This window comes from Pseudopipra pipra, chromosome Z, assembly GCF_036250125.1.
Source record: "Pseudopipra pipra isolate bDixPip1 chromosome Z, bDixPip1.hap1, whole genome shotgun sequence".
Lineage (NCBI taxonomy): Eukaryota > Metazoa > Chordata > Aves > Passeriformes > Pipridae > Pseudopipra > Pseudopipra pipra.
The window spans coordinates 49923595-49945502 of NC_087581.1; the positions used below are offsets into that span (position 1 = coordinate 49923595).

Below are 21908 nucleotides of genomic sequence, written 5' to 3' on the forward strand. Positions count from 1 at the left end.
AGAAAATTAAATAACAATAAAAAGCGGCGCACAGAGGGCTAGCCTCGGACGGATGGAGACCACTGAGCCCCCTTCTGATCTTATCTTATTTCTGATCTTATTTTAATCTGCCGTGGAGAACGTTCGGTTTCTAACACAGTATCACATGCCAGCGTGCCTCCGGGAAGACGCTTAGGTCAAGTCCAGAGGAAATATGTTACCCTGAACAATTAAACCTCCTCGATTTCACTGCACGAGGCGCCTAAGCCGCGGTAATTACAAAGATGAATAGCACCCGAACTAATATTTGTTAAAAACACGAGGATCTTCGCAATACCGACAAGCCTGCCTTTCCCTTCCTCCACTGGGACCAAAGCCCGCATCCCCCACCCCGCTCCCTCAGCAGGAGAATGGCGCAAGTTCCGCCCGGGCTCAGGTTCCACCCTTCTTTCGCGGCGGGAGGCGGAGGAAGCCGGGGCGTCCACTCGCCTGGCACCTCTCGGATGGCCGCGGGTGGGAGATGCTGTCGCGGGTGCCGGCGGTGGCTCCCCCCGCCCGACCCCATCCCCGGCCCCGGCCCCCGCCGGGCTGTCTGTCACCGGCCGCCGGGACACGGCGTTGGCACTTGCCCCGAGCGTGGGAATGGGAGCGCCCAGCCGTTCACATCTCCTGCACGCCGTTTAACAGAATCAATTAGGCAAGACAGACCCTCCGCTTCTCCACTCTCGCACGCCCCCTCCCCTCACTTTTTTTTTTTTTGTTTTTTGTCAGGACCATATACGTCCTAATTATTTCGGTATGGGATGCCAGAGCTGTTTCCTGGATAGATCTGATCATCCTTAAACAAAAAGAGAGGAGGCGCACACGTGGGTTTTGGAGTAAATGTCACTTTCATTTCCAATGCTAGGCGCAGAGCAAGGCACAAAACATTTTTTTACACTTTGACAGGGGGGAGGCGATCTCGTCTCCATCATGTCTTTCTGCTTCAGTAGCTTCCTCAAGGAAACCCTCTCTCAACAGAGAAGCATCTGTGCTAGCGTTTTGAATAGAGAAATAAAAATCGGCCATTACTTTTTCCCCCCCATTTTTGTGTAGCTCCGCCGGCTTCTCAGTAGATATAAATTATTAAGCTTGTCTACACTTCAGTGTTAAATTTTTCTGAAAGCCTACTTTCATAGGATTTGAAATTAACCTCGATGCTTTGTCTCAGATGCACACAGACAGGTTTTGGGTTGGTTTGTTGTATTTTTGTTGGTTTGGGGTTTTTTTCCTCAGTTCAGTAGTCCCCTCTGTATCATCAATATCAGCGTCTTCATCATCACCAACTACCACCTTTATTTTTAAGGCCACTTCATTGCAATGAATCACTTTGCAAAATGAAACTCATAATTAGCTTTCTAATAGAAAAATAAATGATGTATATCCTCTTAGCCCAGTTTAAGGCTGGCTGGTCTAGGTTTGTCTTTATTTATTCAACAGCAATAGTTGCACATGCATTGTTTATCATCAGTACCATGTCCTCTGTGCAGCGGCTGGCTATCCAGTATATGCCATCTGACAACTTCATATTTTGGAATGAGTATGCCATTTAATTTCATCCACTCCCACCTTCAGCTGTAAAAATATTAGATTCAATAAGCATTACTGACCCTTCTCGAGTTTTACTGTCTCTCGCAGCAGTCTTTCATTTTCACACGTTGTACGATGATCTTGAAGGAGTTTTTACTTTCGGTTATCTAGCTTTATGAAGACCAAAACACTCATACAGCTAGATAACCAAAGATAACAACTCGCTTCCCTCAAAGCTTTTTTTTTATTTATTTTTTTATTTATTTTTTTCTAGTCCTTGCTAGAATCCAGAGTTTTTCTGGCAAACAGACATGTTGTTTCCTCCAAGAGCACCAGTGCTGCTTTAAAATGTTCATCCTTTTATGCAAGTGTCTCTGTATGTATGTGCAGCTAATAACATCCAAGAGAAATCTGTTGCCTTCGAAGTTTATTCCGAACTTTTTTTTTCAGCCAGTAATTTCCGGCAGGGATAGCCAACGATTCGTCTGTTAATACCAGAAAATAAAACCAGCCATTAAGGTGCGTCAAGCTGCGTTAAGGGAGAGGAGCATCCATCCTTTAACAGGCCTCTATTTGCATTGTAAATCGCTTCCTTCTCACGAACGACTCTTTAGCCTCTATAAAGATGTAAAGCCATCGGCAATTTCCAGCGCAGTGTAAGGAGGAAGGAGAAGAAAAAAATTCCATTTAGTAGAAAGTAACAAGATGATTCGAGGATGCGTCTCTTGATCCCTTTAGATTATGCACGGCATAGATCTCTTTGCCAAATGGTGGCAGCTTGATTGCAAATATCTTGCGTGCAGTGTGTATTTTAGAGGGGGAAGATCCTCGCTTTCTCGGGGCTCCCAGAGCTGGGGAGAAGAAGACGCGGTCTTGCCGGCTGCTGCTGCCCCCGGTCTGAAAGAAGGAGGAAAGGGCCATCATTGGAGGGCTTTCAGTGCCAAAATGCGGGCCAGCCAGGCAAGGTCAAAGGTCCTGGACCGCGGGAGACCAAGGTAATGATGATGTCATGAGAAACCTCAAGTACACACGGCTATTGATATGCATGAGCGACCAGCCACCGGCGCCGGGACCTAGCCCGGTCTCGCCTCCAGCATCGCCGCCTCCGCCGTCTTGGCGCGGGGGATCCGCCCGCCGCTGTCACCTTCCTCCTCCTCGGCAGCGCAGATCGCTTCAACATCCAGAGGCGGGGAGGCAGGACGCTCTCCCCCGGGGCGGGAAGCAGCCTGCCCGGCCCCGGGGAGAGCAGGGGAGCCCCGAGGAGCCCGCGCTCCTCTTCGGGCAGCCCCCGCCGGTGCGCAGCGATGCCGCGGCGGGAGCGGGGCCTGGTACTCAGAGGCCGGGAGCAGGGCTGTGCTACGCAGTAAGTCGATGTGTAATTACATTGACAATTTGCTCTGTCGTAGGGTGTCTGCGGGGCTTTGTTTTTTTGTTGTTGTTGTTTTTTGGGGGGGTTTTTTGGTTTTTTTTTGTGTCAGGTTTGTTTGTTTTTGTTTTTTTTTTTTTTTTTTTGGTTGGTTGACTTGTTTGGGGTTCTGGTTTGGGGTTTTTATTTTTTTTGTTTGTTTGTTTGTTTTGGTTTTGGTTTTGGATTTTTGTTTGTTTGTTTTCTGTTGGTTTGGTTTGGGGTTTTGTGTTTTTGTTTGTTTGTTTGTTTGGTGGGTTTTGGTTTGTTTCGTGGTTTGTTTTTTGTTTTGTTTTTGTTTTGGTTTTTTTTGACTCCACATCTCTGTCGTGCTTCGCGCCCGGCGTGATTCGCAGCTATTTACAGCGGGATGGTCCAAGATGTTTTCCTCTGCCTGTCCGTGGGGGAACCTGAGAGCAGCAGGTTCAGTGTATTCTGTGGCATCAATTCCACCTCTCCGCCCTTCTACCCTGCCCCCCTCCCTCCCAGCTTGTGTGTGTCTCTATGTCTGTGTTAGAAAGCAACACAGGTGAACATTGCAGCAACATTTGTTTAAGGTCATGCATCATCACCTGACGAAACGCCTTAATAAAACTGCTGATTTATCGTTTATTTTTATTAACCTCGTACTCAGAGTGAAGAAATGCATGCTGATGTTATTCACGGAACCAACAAAGGCAAGTCTTTCTAAACTGTTAGGATGTGTTATGTGCAGTTTTATGATTTAAGCCTCTCAGTTTCCCCTTCCCCACTCCCCCAAAAGAACATTACACTTTGAATTATTTAACAATATAATTTTCATGGAATTTTTGTTACTCTGAAGTGCAAACTTTAAAGGCCTCCTGAGTATGTGTGATGTAATGAACCTTCTCACTGAGAGCTACCATATTTTCTGTAGAAATTAAAAAATGCACTTCAACAGCTGCAGTGTGCTGTGGTCAGTATAACACACACCAAAAAATTCAGCACACAGACTATGGAGTGCTCTGAACTCCTAAAGGAATAACAATTTAAAATTCATGCTACTACTCCTCTTCTAAGGTGCAAAATATAACACAGCATATCATGCACTATGTTCCCGCACAATTAGTTAATATGTCACACTGCATTTAAATATATTTTTTGTAAATTAACCTGTGTTTGCATAGGTTGCTAATTTTTAGGTGGAATTTTTTGAATGCATGGAGTCAAACTAAAGTTGTTGTTGCTCTGTGTTGGCTGCAGAGCTTGCTTGTATGATAAAGGAAATGTGTGCTTGTGTGTATACAGGGGAGCCATATGTACATGTGTCACTCTAGGTACATGTGTGTGTATGTGTTTGAGCTAAAATATATATGTAGATGTATGTAGTTACACCATAAAATATCAAGTAACCAGCCCATTTTTTATCATAATTACAAAAGCATGAAAACAGGGAAGTAATCTCCTTTGTCAGACACTGCTCAAAATTAATACTGTCATCAAGAAGTATCACAAAGACATTGCTAATCTGCCAGTCTGCTAAGTCTCAAATACTGCAGAAATATTGCTAATTTATTTCTCCTTCCAGATTCTAAGCCTTTGAAATCAAGCATTTCTTTTTTTAAACAGGTATTATTTATCCTCATATAGACTGCTTTTTTACAACCAGTGCTTTTTACTCAAGAGACATAAGAGCTCATCGTGCCAGTCTTCTTTGTGGAAAATTCAGAGACTCACACAAAATGGTTAGAATACTTATAATGCTGCATTACGAGTTACTGAACTTCTTCATTACCTCTCAGGCTGTTCAGGCACAACAGGAGCAACTGAATCAGACATCTGATACATCCAGAGGCCCACGATCACTTTGATATTATGTAAAATTCTAATGAACTTTTCTGAATTGGCAGATAGGCAGAAAGATGTGGTTTTTATGGCAATAGCTAGGGGCAGTAGTGCTGGTGATCAAGCATGTGTTGCATAGGACAGGCTTATGAGCTTATGGATTAAATTCTTTCAGTCAGAGGCATGGAAATCCAAGTGCTCCTTGTGTATGTGTGTGTGTGTGTGTGTATGCTTATATAGGTGTCTATGTACGTATATAGGTGTGTATGTACATATCTGCATATAACCATATTAACACAGATGGATATGTACATGCAAGCGCATCACCAGATGTCACATGTCACTGGATTTACACTTAAATGCAAGGTATATTATTGCAAATGGGTACTTCCAAAGATGTAAGGTGTACCTTCAAAACACCAAGCCCTGTTCTCACAACCACCTCGCTTACATTCTGACTTACTCTGAAGTAACTGCAATACACACGTTTTGTTGATTACTCACTGGAGCACGTCAAAAGAGCCAACATGATGGTTATGATGTAGCTGATCATTAGCCATATTATGGATTACATTTTCTAGCTCTCAGACACTTAGTAAGGCCTTAAAATCATCGGATGTCCATGAAGTATTTGCTTATTCTGAATATTACAAAAATGTATGCAGCAGTTTAAGGCACATTTCCAAGACTTCAACGTGGAAAGTTTAAGCAATGCACAGTTTTGAAAATTCTGCCCAAAACATCACCTGAATTGTCAAAAACAGCAGTTAACACAGCCTGCTCTCTTCCAGTTTACATAATTGAATAAAACTTATTTATTCCAAAGTCACTGTAGAAACATCAGCCTATTGGAAGACATGGAATACAAACACTGACTTTTTCCTCCTAGTTGCCTAATAAATTCCCACTAATGGCCTGCAGATTAGTATGTGATTGTCATGCTTGCTTTCTAATCTTTTTATAGGTCTGCAGACACCTGTGACATAAAGAAGAAATATCCTGCATGGATTTTTTAAGAATAAACAGTCTCTATTGACTTTAAAGAGGAATGCTTATGATTCTCTAATCATTGCAATGAGACCCCCATCCTATCTCCAGCATCCCCACCTTCTGTGTGGAAGACACACAGGAATCCCCCTTAAGCTGCTGTGAGGTACCTAAGAGGGCGTAGTGTTACATAAATTCCATTTTCACACTAAATTATGGCAGAATTCATGTAGAGTTAAACCATGCCAGTACAGCCCAGGCCACCTCTCCTTGTAGAGCAGCATCCCTTTCCTCCCAGCCAGGTAAGTCACTTGACTGTCTTGCCTTTCAATAAAGGTGCCCCATCTTTTCTTTTGTGATCACTATTTCATTTGACAACAACTGCAGATTATACTTCTGTTATGTTAAACCTATAGTGTGCAAAGGGATATCTACCAGATATCAGTCAGATTATTAAGAATTCAGTCTCAGAAAAAAATACATTATCAAACCCACACACAGTCAGTGATTACACCTGGAAACACTGTGTGCTGTTAAATAAGATATATTCATATCTGTAGGTGATACATGTCATTCTCTGACTTTTATTAAACAAACAAACAAAAAAAAATTACTGTTTCTTGTCGTGATTTCACTACCTGTGTTCTGTCTGTATTGTCTAAACCTGAAAAATAGCCCCCTCCAAAAAAGCAAAGGATCACAATTTAAACACTTTCAGTGTTTGATTCTTGTTCCAGAAATGCATGTGAATGGGTAAACCTATGTATTTAGAAGACACTGAGTATATTAAGTTCCAAGATTATTAGATAAATCACTAAAACGCTTGACTCTAGGTTAAATGAGGAAATAACTAGCCACATTTCCTGAAGATGATCTAATATGACAGAAAACAGATATGAGTGATGTCCTTCTGTATCTGCAGGGTTAAATATGGTAATCAATATTTACAGGAAATCATATGAATAATTTACATTTTTAAAATTTTATTGTTATTTCTGGAGAATTATGGATAAAAATAAAAGGCTAAAAATATTATTTGGGGCTGCTGAGTAGAAGTGACCAAAATTATAGAGGCAGATCTATGATTTGCGTGCTACAAGCTGCCAGTTACTTAATAAAGGATGGAGGCTCCACCTAGCCTTCAGTTCAAAACATGCAAAATATACTAAGCCAGCCTTTCCCCGCTGGATTTCCCAGCCCTTCCAGACCTATGCTGAAACCCGAATTACCAGGAAGGCGTGGTCTCTATTTACAGCCCAAAAAGCTTATCAAGGGCCGCAGGGTTAAATAAATACAACGTAAGCTGCTCGCTTTCATTGCATTATATCCAATAGAGCAGCCTCAGCTGAAAGAAAAAATTAAATAAATTCTTATTATTATTTCCCAGGGAGCAACAGTGTTCTTAGATGTTACAACGAAGGAGTTTCACCCGTTCCACGGACCAGTGTGGACCGCGGTTGTTGAAGGATTTTGACCACTTTTTTGGTGGATAGAGAGATGTGAGGGGACACTCCTGGGCCGTGGTGAGCGGCTGGGCTGCACCCTTCTGCCAGGTACGCTCCTGAGCTGAGCTGTTTTGGCCAGGATGGATTTGGAGAACCTGGGAAGTGATGGCTGCTTGTTCTGAGTGATCCACTATGTGGGAGACACTGGATGAACAAACTGCTGCGAGCAATCCCTTGCACCTCGACCAGCTGCAAGATATGCCTCCAACTTCTCTCCTTCCCCCTCCCTTTTTTTCCCCTGCCCATTTCCCTCTCCCCTTTATGTTTTTTTTCTCCTTTTTTTTTTTTTTTTTTTTTTTTTAGTTTTGTTGTTGTTGTTTGGTTGTTTTTTTAAGCTCAACTATGTAAAGGCCTGTTATACTTCAGCCCTGTAACTGTTTGTTCCTGTGCCTGCACACCTGCACACCTTTTGAGGGCACCCAGGCATTGCAAAAAAAAGCTCCCTCAGAAGCCACAGCTCGGCAACTGCTGGTAGTCTGCCAGATAATTAACATTTCCCGCAACCAAATACAGCTCCACGACCAACAGGTTTATCTTCAGACACACAAAACCAGCTCACCAGCATAAGACGCTGTGTCCAGTCATAAAACCCTGCCTTGTTAATCAAATGTCCCTTGCCAGGAGCAAGAGCTCTGTCGGGGAGACCCTGTCTGGCTACCCGAGGAGAGGTGGCCTCCGCGGGCTCACAGGGATCTGGGAAACCTCCACCTGCCCGGGGCTCAGCACCCCAAATTTTGTCAGGAATTCAGGACACCAACACACATACATAAACACTTGCGGTACTTACATTTCTTCGCCTTTCGGGGAAAGATGTGACCCCAGATCTAGGGGGAAAGCTGAGCCAACGATGACAAACAAAGATCCCCACGGCCAAGGCCCCTCAGAGCAGAGAAAGCTCTCCCAATTTTCCATAAATTCACGTCTTTCCCCTCGCCATCCCTAGTTAAAAGTGCTGCTTAGCTCCACAGTATTATTCTTGTTCCAAGGACTCTAAAAGAGTTAGAAATGTTCCATCCAGAAAAATGGGAGAGAAACACAGAAAGTTGGCTTGGGTTTGCCTTATATTTTTTCTTTTTTTCTGCAATGCTTCCTATGCCCCGGAGTAGAAAGTGAACTGTTGTATGTGAGGCTCTGCAAGTTTTTTGGGGGAGTTGGCCAAGGTCTAGTCCAGCCCTCTCTGCTGAGGAGGACGTGCTCTGAAATTCAAGCAATTTCCCCAACGCTTTTGTTGCTGATGAACTGAAGCCCTATTGTTCATCCATTGCCACGGTCTTTTTCAGTTCCTATTATAGGTTGTATGTTGCCAGAGATAATGAATTTGCACCAAAAACCTCTCATAGTCCCATTTTGACAGACGGAACAAATTAGAAATGTCTAGTGTAAAGAAGAGCAATGGCTACCTCTTCCTAGAGAAGGGAAGCTTGCATTTCTTTGGAAACTTAGGGAAAAAAAAAAAAAGTGAAGCAAAAGGTCGAGTGTTCTAAGGTGTTTTCCTTCAGCTAAATTCCAGAAGAAGAGTTTCATCCGAGTCTTGTTTTTGGAAGGCAGTGCCATTTGTGCAACTTTTGTCCAAACCAAGTAGACGGTCAACAGCAGGAAAAAAAAAAAAAAAAAAAAGAAAAAAATTAGAAAAAAAATCGTAACAAAAAATACCCTTCTCCCATCCCTGCTTTCATGCGAACTTGTAGCGTGACCTCTCGTCGCTGGAAGGAGGGTGTCCTAAAGAGCTGCCCGTTCCTTCTATCCCCACTCATCCATCGCTCTGTGTTTGGAAACAGCGTGAAAACGCCCGTAAAAGCCCCGGCTAGGTTTTAGGGCGCAGGGGGGGAGTGGGGAGAAGTTTAGGTGTGCGCCGGAATGGGAGGTGTGCAGAGAGGAAGGGATGGAGGCAGGGATGGAGGAGGGATAGAAGGAGAAAGGTGCAGGGCGAGGGGGCGGCAGGATGGCTCGTTCCTGCACCAGCCCCCGCCTGGGGGGCGTGTGGGGTGTGACGCCTGGGGGGCGTGTGGGGCGGTGTCGTGTTGGTCCCTCACAGTGAGTCTGCTTTACGCGACGCCGCGAGTGGGCAGTTGTCAAGGAGTGTATGTGTGTGGGGAGGGGGCTGAGAGGGGCAGGGGAGGGCGGGGGGAGGGGCGATGCTCAAAAATTAATAAATATATGTATATATACACGCTACAGACGCTCACAGACAATTATATATATATAAATATATATATATTATATATATATATATATATTTTAAAAAATGTGTGTGTGTGTGTGTGTGTATATGATGTCAGATGTGTGTCCCGCTCGGAGCGCGAGGCTCTAGGGAGCGGGAAGCAGCTCCGCTGTCTCCGGGCACGGATTTCCGCGAGTGTTTCTGCGGGGAGATCCCCACCGCAGCCCCGGGTATCCCCTGCCGGCACAGCCCCCGGCGATCCGGCGAACAAAGAGAGCTCTGTGAGGATCGGAACGCCAACCCCGAGAGAACCGAAGGAATTTAGCACTAACAGCTGGCTTAAAAAAAAAAAAAAAAAAAAAAAAAAAGATTTATAAGAGTCGACACTGCTACCCCGGTCAGAAAAACACCCGCGTTTCCGCTTCCTGGCGAGGGCATTGAAGGTTAGTTGAAATGCTTGAATGGAGGAGCGGTGAGCGTGCGGGTGTGCAGCCCCAGGAACGGCTGTGCCAAGGTCCACAGAGAGGCTCTGGAACAGCTCACAGCAGGCTGCAGGCTGACAAATGAGTTAATAACGTCAGCAGCAAAGGAGAGAAATTCGGGTCCTAACAGAGAACACCCCTCTCATCCTGCCGCCTAGCCGGCTGAAGTTCTGAAAGTTCTCCCTAACATCACGATACACTGCAGAGTCTCCAGAAGAAGCTTTGTAAAGGAAGGAGGAGCACACACCGCTCTCATCTACCACCCGCTACCACCGTATGCTCATCGATTCCTCGCTCACATTGCGCTTTCTCCCAGTGGAGGGAAAGGGAGATCATGGTAAACCCGGGAGAACGGCTTGGACTTGCAGAACAGACAGGCGGGGGCTGAGACTCGAGATGAGGACTGCGGCCACCCCACTCCTCCAAGCCGCCCACTTCTTCTCCCTCCCTCCCTGTCTCCGAGTCCCGTACCCGCGGTTCGCTGTGGAACAGCGCCTGGATGGATGCTGCGCCTCCGCTGGCTCAACGCTCCTCTGTCATGCAATGTTTTGGGGAGGCAGTAGAGAAATTTTCTTATTATCATTTTAAATTGGTTAGAAATTTCTATTTCCCGCTCGTCTCCCGATGCAAAGAAGCGGCAAATAACGTCTAATTTAAAAAAAAAAAAAAAAAGAGAGAGAGAGAGAGAGAAAGGGCAGGACGGACTCGCCGGTCCTGCGGGAAGGTGAGCTTTCTTTTGGGGGCGAGCGTTGGGGCGGGTAGCGCTGCTGTTGCTGCTGCTGCTGCCAGAGCCTATTTCATATGGTAGAGCGCGGCCGGGAGCCTGCGCGTCCGCGGAATAGCGCGGAGCATCTCAGCGGCTGCGCCTCCGCCCCGCGTCCCCCATCCCCACTTCACGTTCAAGGTTTAGAGAAGAGGTCACGTCCACTGACGTCAACTGAAGGCATACGGCACGTCCGTCTGCATTTACATACATCAAGGAAATTAGGGCATAAAAAATAGGAAAAAAAATAGAATATGCAAATCCCCCCACTCCGAGAAGAGATTGCCGATTCCGGGAACGATCGTCCCTATTTGCGGAAGATCCTAATTAACGGAACAAAAAACTGGGCCTCTCTCTTCTTCTAAACATCATCATCATCCACAACAAAATAAACATCCTCGAAATGAGCACTCGGAGCCGGGCTGCGGCGCGATCTGGGAGCGGGCGGCCCCGATGTGAATGCAGGGCTCCACCGCTGCGCCATTCTCTTCTCCTCCTCCTCCAGCTCCTGTTGGCTCCAGCGCGTATTACTTTTAATACTGATGCATATGTAAAGGTATATTTGCATTGTTTTAATTTACTGAAAGTTGCAGCCTATCGCTTTTCCTTTGCCCTCTTTTATCTATCTGTTTAAATATCTTTCCTTTCCCCTCCCCCTCCCCATTCCCCCGGTTTTTGGCGAGATTCTGCAGTGTGTCTCTATATACAGTTTCCTCCATGCTTCTGTTTGTATAAGGTTATAGACTGTGTACAGTGCTAATACTACAAATCAAGGTGCACAAGATGCTTACTGGGCCTTAAGAAAGGAGGAGGATCTTATTGCCCTGCTCAGCTACCACATCGCTGGCTTGAAACTGGGAGTTTGCCTAATTAAGTTCATATTAGGAAACAAATTTTAAAAACCACTAGCACCCCCGCTCCTGCCCCGTTTAAGGGTATAAAGAGATACAGATATCTCATTGCTGTGTGTTATGACCCATAAACACACTTATATCTGCCTTGGTTTCAGGAATCGTTTATTTCAAAATCTTCTCTTAAAATGTGCAGAGCCAGGTACGGAGAGCTTTCTCCAAGGAAGACATTTTGTATTTTCTCTCTTAGGTGCTGCATTATTAAATGTATTACACCTCATTTTAACGTGTGCAGCCTTAAATCCACTACATAATTCTTTATAGAAAAAGCAGCTTTTTAGATGTTGTTTGAAAATATACTCGAAGCCTTATGCTTGCTTTACCCGAAAATCCACAGGCCTTGAATTATATGAAAAACATTTTTAACATATTTCGATTTAGCTTAATGGGTAACAATAAGAAAGAAGAGTAGCAATAAGAGTAGTTTCAATATGATTAAATCCAGAAGATTACTCTGTTTTTATAGTCCAGAAATGTTATGTTTTTAAATGAGAAACCTTATTTTCCTAAGAAAAGAGGGGAAAAAAAAAAGCTCAAGTACATGGATAGATAATTATTACACTATGAATGACTCGCTTGCATGGATGTATCAGGCAAAAGTTAGCCTTCTCCAAAGACTGACATGCATGTATTTTTTTTTTAAATAAAGAGTGGAGTGTCTGTGTTTCTCAGTGCCTGTTTCACCACAAGTATACTTTAATTCTTTGTCATTTCTCACGGTATTCCCAGCGCTGCCTCTCCTTCCAGTTTTACGAGCCCTACGCTGATATGCCATCCAGTAAAAAGTGGTCAGATGGCTACACGTAAAATATTTAAAGAAATAATACCATCTCAAAACGGAAATCGTCACGGTCATCCCTTAGGTTAGCTCTTACCTTACTACATCTAGCAGCAAGTCACTAGGAAAGTACTATTTTTACACATTTTATCAACAGTGGGTGCCGGGGACTCCTGGCCCACGGACGCAACCTGACCACCCCCCCTCCCGGTCCCTTTTAATTAGCGCTCGTGCAGTTGTCGCTCCCTTGCGGACCCGCATTAGCGTGTGCCGGGAGGCGGGAGGAGGTGAGAGCGGGTCAGTCCATCTTTCCGTTCCCGCAGCGCATCCCGCATCATTCCCTCCCTCCCCGCCCTCTCCTCGGTGCCTTACCCCGCGCCTCGCCGCAGCTACGACGGGACAGGGGTGGCCTCCGCCTGCACCCCCGGAGCACCCCCCAGGCCGGGCTGCCGGGGGTCCGCCTCGCAGCATCCCTCCCCCCGGCTCCCCTCCTCGCCCCGCGTTACTGCGCGGCGGCCCCGCGAATCACAGCGGCGGCTTTTGAAGAAGCCCCGGGGGTGGAGGGGTTGGAAGCGCGCCCCTCCCTCCCCGCCTGCGCCGCTGCCTCTGCCACGAGCAGCGTGGGGAGAGCTGCGTGTCCCCCCCACCGCAGACACTTGCCACTTGAACATGACGGGGGGAATAGGAACAATAAATGCCACCCCCGTTCTCCCCCGCCCCCGCGCCCACGCGTTACCTAATATCGGCCTTTTACTGCTAAAAATACGGGTCTGCACCGATCATCCTGGGAGATGGAAATACCATCGAAGTCGGCGATTTCTTGGATTTTCGTCCAAGGATAGATAAACAAATGAATATATAACAGCACTAATAATGCTCAGATTTCGGGTGGCCGCTGCAGCCACGGAGATGAGACAGGGCGCCGGGTTGAACATAAATAAATGCATTAAATAAATCCATTTCCACATCTTCTCATTATTTTTCCCCACCTTTTTTTTTGGAGGTTTTTTTCCCCATCAATACTTTTAATAACTATCGTCCTCTAAACCCAGTATTCATCATTTCACACTTAAATTTTCTACCTTGTCTTTTCATCCTTGTCGTCTTATCATATATGTAAACCTAACTACTTATGGTTGTACACGTGAAAATTATTTTTTAGAAAAGTGGAGGTGCAGATACTGTGGATATCGTGGAAGGTCTTTTTTAAAGTATTTTCTTTTAATTACTCCCTTTTTCCTTTATTTTTTTTTTTATTTTTTTTCCGCGGGACTTAGATATTGAAATGAAAACGTGTAGAACGACGAAGAGATAATATTAAGTGAAGTAACGGAAATTTGGCGGGAGAAAAGTATTTAACTTTTTTTCAGGAAAGGAAAAAATAAATTTAGAGCTTTCTCTGTAACACCCCCCCCCCAAAAAAAAAAAAAATCTAATTCCTTACCTAAAAGCTTGCAGTGCAAATGCACCCTCACGGTGCATCTCCTTTGGAAATAATAATAATAATAATAATAATAATAATAAGCCAATGCCCCTTCTCTTCTGGTTAAGTACATCTCTCCTTATTAGAGGTATAGAGGCAGAAACCGAGAGGAGAGGCAGGAGAAGAAGGGGCGAAAACTTCAATACTTTCGTCTGTACTTCACATAGTCGCTAAATGTTGAGGTTTCCAGAGGCTCAGCAAACTCTTTGTTAGGGATGTTTTGGCGAGCATGCAGAAAGCCAACTTCAGCTCCAGCCCAGGGTGAGCAGACAGAGCAGCCGAGTCTCCAGGCACGGAGAGGTTTGACTTTCAGCACCAGCTGAAGGGAGATGAGCCCCATTTTCGCGACGTTTCTTCTGCTCTTTTATTTTCGTAGTCAGCTTATACTTAGGCGAAAAATAACTCACCGTAAAGACAAGGCTTGAAATGCACGCTCTTTTCCATAAATATGGTCTCGCGGAAAGGAGTGAACTTGCTTTTTACTTTTTTTTTTTTTAAATTCTTTTTGGTGTGATCTTTTTCTTTATTTGTTTCATTGATTTGTTTTGATTTTAAATTCACTCTCCAGGTGCGGAGCTTATGTTCTATCACTATCCCTCCTGTCCCGTTTGCAACCCCTCGGCAGGACGTACCCCGCTTCTGAGCAGGGAAAAAAAGCGGGAAGGAGGTGGGAGCGACACCCAGTTCCTCCGTGGGGCCTTTCCCCACCCGGTGCCGCTCAGTGTCCGGTCCAGATGCCCCGGAGGGCTCCAGAATACGTCCTCGCCGTGCGCGGCACCGGTGCCGGCGGCGGGGGAACAGCGGCACCTGCCGGTGCCCGAGGGCAGGACCCGCACCGACCGCGATCCCCTCTGTCTCCCGGCTCCTCCCAATGCTCTCCAAATGCTACCCCTCGCCGTTGCATCTGGGCTGTGCTCCACCAAAAAAAAAAAAAAAAAAAAATAAAATTATATATATATATATATATATATATATGGAGAGAGAGAGAGAGATCTAGCTGGAATAAGGATGTTCTGCAGGTAGAGCATCCCTCGGGTGACATGCAGCACATTCAGCCCTCCACCCCGTCTGAATTTCTCGCCCTCATCTCCACTGGGGCGGGGTGTGTGTGTGTGTGAAATTGCCGCCCCTCCTCATACCCCACTTGCTTCGCATATTAATCGCTGGGATCAAAATACGGTCTCGGTCTGTGGGTGCCTGTTTGAAGAGAAGCCGGGCTTACGAAACGCAGGGGCCAGGGAGGGGAGGCTGCGATATCCCAGAGAACGGTAATATTTCGATATTCCTCCCTGCAGAATGGCCCCCCGTTACTTATTGAATTTTTACCAGTGCTGTCTGGAAAGACCTTTTTCTTGGAACCACTTGTTAGCTGGTCACAGAAGGCTTTTACCTTCCCGCGATTCTCCCTTCGTCTTTTAATAAAAGTAATGAAACCGAAAGGTTTGTTGTTACGGAAATGCAGTTTTTACGTGCGAGAGTGGCGGTGAAGAGTTCTAATCGCGGTAGGCAGTCAGGTGTGATTCGATAATAAATTTTCCTGATCTCCTTCTAGGAATTTTTCGTTGTCTCGTATCTCAACAGACTGCAGGCGGGTAGAAGAATAACTTGGCTGTCTCTCAGAGGACGTTTCTTCTGCGCCTTCAGGAGATTATTTCTTCTTCTCCAACAAAAAATATAAGAACGTGATTTTTATTTTTCAGTGAGAAAAGGCTGTGGGCGCACGGCCATCAAATATTTAAATTTAAAAGTGGTGTGGCTGCTATATGCGGTTACAAAAGCACTCGTGACGTGCCCACTTCTCGCGTGTTTTAGCTGTCGTACTGCTGGGACCGATGTGTACCAGCGATGGGCACGGAGACAAACACACAGAAAGCCGGTTGCACCTCTCAGGTAGTAAAACCTGAGCATAAATTAGTTCTCTGCTCACCAGGACAACAATTTCGAGGTGCCCTTCTGAGTAAAGGCATTTCAGCCCAAGGACCGAGCGTATTATTTGAACGCCCGTCGTGCTCGGGGCGGTGGAAAAATAAGGATTAAAAGCAACGACAGATCCCCGACTGGCTGCGGACGTTGTAGGGGAGGAGACGCGGCGGCGACCTTTGTCTGCCTGTCCTTCTGGTAAGGATGTTGTCTTTCTGTCCTAGTAACACCCGGAACAGCCGAGGACTATTTTGACACTCATCCTTGCCCTGGACACTGTCGCCGTCCCCGACCAACTCCCCGCCTGGCAGTATCGCATCTCCCCGCCGCACCGCGCCCTGCAGACGGACGGACGAACAGACGGACGGACGGCGTTACTGGTGCCGGTTCCCACGCTGCCGGAGCACCCACTCCCCGAGCCGGGACCCCTGCACCCTCATTAAAACGTCGCCGTTTTGATGCTTGGTGACAAAAAGTTTCAGAGCTCTCCCAGTGCAAACCCCCGCCTTGGGTATCGGGGGGAGGGCTTGCGAGGTAACCTCCCTGACGCGTCGAGCAGAGCAAGCACGCAGAGCCCCTTGCCCTGCCAGCCCCCTCCCGCTCCTGTTTTCTTCTCCACCTTTTCAGTAGCGACAAGGGAATCAAGAAACGGAACTAAGGATGCGCGGCGGATGCCAGCCCGCTGTTCAGCCGCCACGCTGCGGGACCTGGGGAGGTCTGTCCGGGGAGCGCGGTTGTACAGAGGGATAGAGGGCCGTTACGCCATCTGCCCTTGTATTTACAGAATCTCAGTTCCCCCTCTTTCACATCCCCAAAAGGATGCGAGGCGGGAGAAGGCAGACCTGTACCTTGTCCTCTCGCACAGGCCCATACCCTCTCCAGTACAGACGGCCACACCCCAAACAATCACTGGAATGCGACTCATCATCTCGTCCCCACCCCACTGATTTTGATTTCATCCCGAGGGGCATTCGTCAGGCCTGTCCCCGCTCCCTAACCCTCCGTGCCTGTGCAGTGCGATGCTCAGAGTGCGGGAAGCGCCGTGCGGGTGCCACACGAACACCCGCGCGCGTGTGTATGCGTTTAACGAGCCCATGGGTAAACCCACATCAGCTGATCAGGTTTGAAATCCAATAGCTTCCCCTCACGTGAATTAGATTTGTCACTGACGGTAAGAAAGTAGGGAGCAGGAGGGTGTCAAGGACAAAAGAGAGCGGCGAAGGATTCCCTCGTCCCTAAAGGGACGCCTTCCCGCCTAGTCTCTCTCTTTCCACTCGGACCGGACCCCAACTTATAACCTCCCTCGTTATTACAAGAGGCCGAAAGATGAAGGTCGGAGAGGGGTCGGGGCACAAGGGGAAATCCCTGCCTCGCCCCCAACGCTGGACAAGCTTCTCCAGCCTCGGGGTGAGACGGCACGGCCGGACTGTACCAAGCTCCCCGCCCGCCCCTTCCTGGAGACACCCTCGTTCCGTACTCACCCCGTTCCCTCCTCTCCGCGCTCCGCAGCCGCCCGCTCTGCACCGTCACTCGTAGGCAGCCCGGTAGAGGCTTCTCCAGCCCCGCTCGAACGGGCGGGAAGAAGAGAAGAAGTGGTGGAGGGACGGGGGGGGAAGTTGGTGGTGGAGGGAGGGGGCGGCCACGAATGCTGCTCCACATCGGACTGCGACGTGGCTCGCTCTCCGCTTTTCGCCCCGGTATTTCCCACTCATCTCCTCCGCTCCCGCCCCAAGGCAGACAGCCGTGGGGGACGAGGACACGTCTTTTGGGAGGGCCCTCCCTTCTTCAGGGTCCCGACCAGGCAGGGTGAGGGGTCGAGGCTCAGCCTGTGGGGCCCAGCGGTGCTCGACTTTGGGGCTGCTAGCGTCCCACGCCGAGAGCGGGGCTGTCGGGTCTCGGGTGCGTTGGGAGTTGGGGTGGGAAGTCCCTCTGCGCACCAGGCATCGCCCCCCCCGCCGCCTCTTGTTGTTATCATCACTATTCCTACTGCTGCTGATGGTTAATTTAAGGGGCCTCTGGAAACGGAGGCCGACGGCGGGGCCAGAGGAGACAGAGGGTACGGGGGGAAGCGTCTTCTCGGGGAAGATGGGTTCTGCCGGCGGGCAGCACCCCAGGGGGGGCAGTGGGCTCGGACAGAAGGTGTCCGCATCGCTGCTGGAGCGCCGGCGGTACCCGGGGGTCGGTGAGCGGCACCTGCCCCGTTACCAGGGCACCACATCTGTCCGAGCGGCTGGAGTCAGGGATCTCGTCACAGACCCCCTCGAAACTTCCACTGCTACAGATATACCAATTGCCCCACTCATTCCTTGGCTGGACTTTTTTTGGCAATTTTCTCTCAGAGGTTTGTCGAAAGTTTTTGGCATCGGTACCTGGCAGGTACAATCCCACGGTTGTGACTGCGACATCCGTCACGACTTGCGCACGATCTGCATGCCAGAGATGGCATCATTCTAAACCTTCTTCCCTCTCTAGTGTAAATGAGGGCAAAATATTATTTGCCATATAGCTATTTGGAGAAGAGTGCATCAACCGGGCTGTGGTTTCTGTGCGGTTATGCAAGTTTCGTGTTTAAACAGAGTGAAAATGAGCCAATACTAATATTTGTCAACGTGTTTCAGGATGTTCATACCTTATATTTACGATATACCAAACCCCCAAAAAATGTAATGAGAGGTTGTGTTAATAATACCGAATTAAATTAACAAGAATTACAGTATGCTTAAAACAGATTGTACTAAAATGAAAATAAATATTTGATTCTTTGGCATAAACAACAAAAAAAAAAGCATTTTAAACATTCTATATTGTGTTCACAAATTTTCTTTAGTTTCTAACCATTTTGGTTTTATATAAAACGATTAATATAATAAATAAAACTAGGTAAGCCAGACCATGTTGCGAATTGCTATTATTTAAATTATTAAAATAAAATCCTTGGATTAATGTTCATTCCAATAACTGTGGAAATATTCTCCTTTTAATTTACTTATTTTCAAAACAGAAACTAAAATGTATTAGAGCTGACTTCATTTCACAGTAAGAAGATTTCATATTAGAACAACTGTCTGCATATCCTTGCTGTAATGTGCCACTACCTGAAGCAGATAAAAATAACAAGGAAGCTCCTGAATTTGCAATTTTTTTCCTTGTCCTCTTTATAACTACTGCTACCGTAGTCACTTTCTCATATGGATCATCCATTTTCTCGTGCTACATCTTTCCAGACACACTCACACTCAGGTTTATTCTTCTTCAGTTGTTCCTAGATATATTGACAACGTCAGCATTTTTTTTTTTTTTAGTAGGTTTTCTTAAAAATTACTTTCAACTTCAGAAAACAGCTAAGCTCTTTCTGGGCACGTCAGCTCCAGTGATGTTAGGCATCAGCTGCTGTGGATCTCTAAGAATTCAGGCGGGATAAAAAGTGAATTATTAGACATGAAATCATCATCAAATTGGTTCTAAAGCCATTGAAATTGGTGCAACTGATTTTTAGCAGAGGAGAATTTGGCTCAGTTGTTCAAGTTACAAGGGTGCGTGGCTGCTTGTTTTAAAATGCAGCTCTCAAATTCATCTCTTGTTAAACTTACATATAAATATATGGCAGGTAGAGACAAGCTATATCCAGATTTTTCAAAGTAATTTAAGGGAGGTGGAGGAATCTGATCAGTTTAAAATTTTTTACTCCCAAATTTATTAGTGTTCCAGCCATGCAGCTGTACAGAATATAATTATCAGATGAAAAAGTCTTGCCAAGAGCCTGAAGCCTTACAGTAGGGGATGAAACACTTAAAATCCTGCTTAATTATTCTGACCAAGTGAAATGTTTAATTGTATTTCCATTTTTCCTCTAATGATTTTCTCTCCTCAGAACTCTCACTGCGAATAATACACCTGCATTGCTGAGCAAAACAGTAGGCCACTCTGAAAACTACCTGTCCAGACAGTGAGAGATGGGATCGGGATACTCGGTAGGTCCATGGCACTCCCTGAAGAGAATTCGGCTTTAAACAGGACACACTTCATTCTCCTCTTCACCAGGCAAAATTGCTTCAACTATATCATAAGTATTAAATGTTTTTTTTTGTTTTAGTTATTTGAACAACTTAAGGTAGACTTTAGTCCTGCTGTTGCCATTCAGTCAAAATTTCATTAGGGGAGGGAATATTTTTCCAGGTGAAGAACTGAGGACGGTCTCAAAAACGAGAATAGAAAGTTTGCTGTGTTCTTTGGATTTCTCTTTTTTTTTTTTGAAATCCGAGTGGTGTGTTATTATAAAAGTGTGTCTAGGTAATAAAACGAGAACTTCTGAGAACTTCTGAACATACTCTGGCTGGGCAGGTTTGACCTGAAGTCTTTAAAATCGGGTAACATCTCCCTCCCAAACCATCCTGTGATCCTAAGATTCCATGATTCTGAGATTCTATGATTCTAAGATCGGAGAATTCGGACCCACACGGGACGCCCACGGTGGGAGGGACACGGTGATATCCACGTGGTTTCTGTGTGGGTGAAGAAGGGGAGCCTGTCCGACTTCAAAAACGAGGTAGGGGTTTCCCTATTGAGAAAATACTCATGAGAAGGCTCATCCCAATACGGTATGTGGGGATGGGAGGAGCATAAGGCGGTTCTTCCCTGAGTCCGCCGACCCATTTCAGCTGGGATCGTTATTTCCATTGGAGGAAAACGAAAAGTTACATGAATTGCCTCAGTTATTTTTTAATGTGTATGTATGTGTACATTTTCCAGGCAAGTGTAGGAATAACTGGATAAATTTTCAAAAAAGATCAATATTTCCTCCCCTCCCTCCCCTCCCCTTCTCTCATTTCCGTTTCTTTTTTCTTCTTTCTCCTTTCTTTCTTTTCTTTTCCCAAATGAAAAACTAGACTCGCTAAAGACCGAGGGGCTAAGGAGTTGTTCAGCCTCCAGTGATCGTGGATCTGTGGCCGGGGGCCCACCAGGAGATGGGAATCAACACTGGTTGTAGGAGCAAGCTTGTAATCCCCACTCGGGCAGGGAAGGAGGTGTCTCTGTGGTGCTGCAAACACCTCCGTAACCTGCGGTGCTCTGAGCTCTGCGGCTGTGTTGTTTGGGACAGATGTTGGTCAGAAGGGAGAACTTGGGTCACCAAATGCAAAGAGGCGTTGAGGACGCGTTCTCAGCCGCAGTCCCTGCCAGGTGAGGAAGCCCTCTCGTTCTGCACGGACAGCTTCCCTCCAGGCACCAACCAGCAGCACGTTGCTTCTTTCCTCATACTTCCAGAAAAAACAATCAGTTCCTCACAGGCGGGTTGCCCAAAACTGGGACGGGAAGGAGAGCAGGACTCAGGGACACACCTCCAGATCAGGGAAAACTCTCTTTGATGTTGTTTGGCAGGAGGCGGCGCCATCCAGAGAAAACATGCGGGGAGGATGATGGAGAGCCCCCCAAGCTTCCTCGCCGCCGGCGGGACTCCCTGCCCGCCCCGCCCTCGCTAGCGAACTTCACCGGAGTAAAACCTCCAGAGCTCGGGAAAACAACAACTACAAAAAAACACTTTTCCACGCCCCCGCCCCTTCCGAACGCGTTAATACCGTTTTTTCATCCGACATAAGGGTTTCTGCCTGTTTTTTTCAAGCTGCTCTGAACGGACCGATGCCCGCGCCTCTCTCCCTCCGGAGACACAAATATAATTTAAAAAATCCCCAACCCTCAAATAGTATATTACATTACACCTGTTATTCTTATCATTATAAATAAGATTATTAATAATCCTCATTAGCATTATTATTAAGAGAAAGCACAAAGAAATCAACCTGCGGAGCGGAGTGGTGCCCTCTCCTCTGAACCGACGGGCAGATGGTAGGACGGACAGACAGGGAGGGAGGGTCAGACTTGGTGAGACCCTTCCGTGCCCCCTTCCTCCAGTTCGGTGGGAGCCACCGCTCACAGCCGGTCGGTACAAGGGATGGTGCCGAGCCCGGAGCGGCCGAGAGCGGCGGGAGGGACGCGAGGGAATCGAACAGGGACGCAGGAAACAGAGGAGAAACGAGGGAATCGAGGAGGAACGGGAGAATTCAGGAGGGACAGGGGATCGGGGAGGGAAGGGGGGAGTCGAGGAGGGACGGGGGGGATGTGATGAGGCGCTGCCGCCCCCAGGCGGCGCCGCACGGAAGCGCC

General features: G+C 46.8%; 1 protein-coding gene and 1 long non-coding RNA gene across 7 annotated transcripts; both read left to right on the plus strand.

Moving 5' to 3' along the window:
* The first annotated feature begins 1833 nt into the window (after positions 1-1833).
* On the plus strand, positions 1834-7616 carry LOC135406617 (proline-rich proteoglycan 2-like). 3 transcript variants are annotated; one of them, XR_010426377.1, is made up of 3 exons: positions 2338-2911; positions 5724-6048; positions 7134-7616. XR_010426377.1 is itself a non-coding variant. In XM_064640957.1 (2 exons), the coding sequence occupies exons 1-2, from the start codon at positions 2558-2560 to the stop codon at positions 5739-5741; spliced, it is 372 nt and encodes a 123-aa protein (XP_064497027.1). In that variant the 5' UTR covers positions 1834-2557; the 3' UTR covers positions 5742-5802. The 3 variants fall into 3 exon arrangements, 2 of the variants coding, with proteins under 2 accessions (XP_064497027.1, XP_064497026.1); XM_064640957.1 differs by lacking the exon at positions 7134-7616 and having other exon boundaries at positions 1834-2911; positions 5724-5802; XM_064640956.1 differs by lacking the exon at positions 7134-7616 and having other exon boundaries at positions 1872-2911; positions 3588-5802.
* A 2128-nt stretch (positions 7617-9744) lies between these two features.
* Positions 9745-21342, plus strand: LOC135406619 (uncharacterized). 4 transcript variants are annotated; one of them, XR_010426380.1, is made up of 3 exons: positions 9745-11213; positions 15382-20295; positions 20636-21342. It is a non-coding gene; the product is annotated as an uncharacterized LOC135406619 (long non-coding RNA). The 4 variants fall into 4 exon arrangements; XR_010426382.1 differs by having other exon boundaries at positions 15974-20295; XR_010426379.1 differs by lacking the exon at positions 9745-11213 and adding an exon at positions 14794-15097.
* Positions 21343-21908: the final 566 nt, after the last annotated feature.

Coding starts and splice junctions, on each gene's coding strand:
- LOC135406617 (XM_064640956.1), top strand. CDS start 2,558: ATGAGAAACCTCAAGTACACACGGCTATTGATATGCATGAGCGACCAG. Junction 2,912..3,587: donor GAGCAGGGCTGTGCTACGCA/GTAAGTCGATGT, acceptor CCTCGTACTCAG/AGTGAAGAAATGCATGCTGA.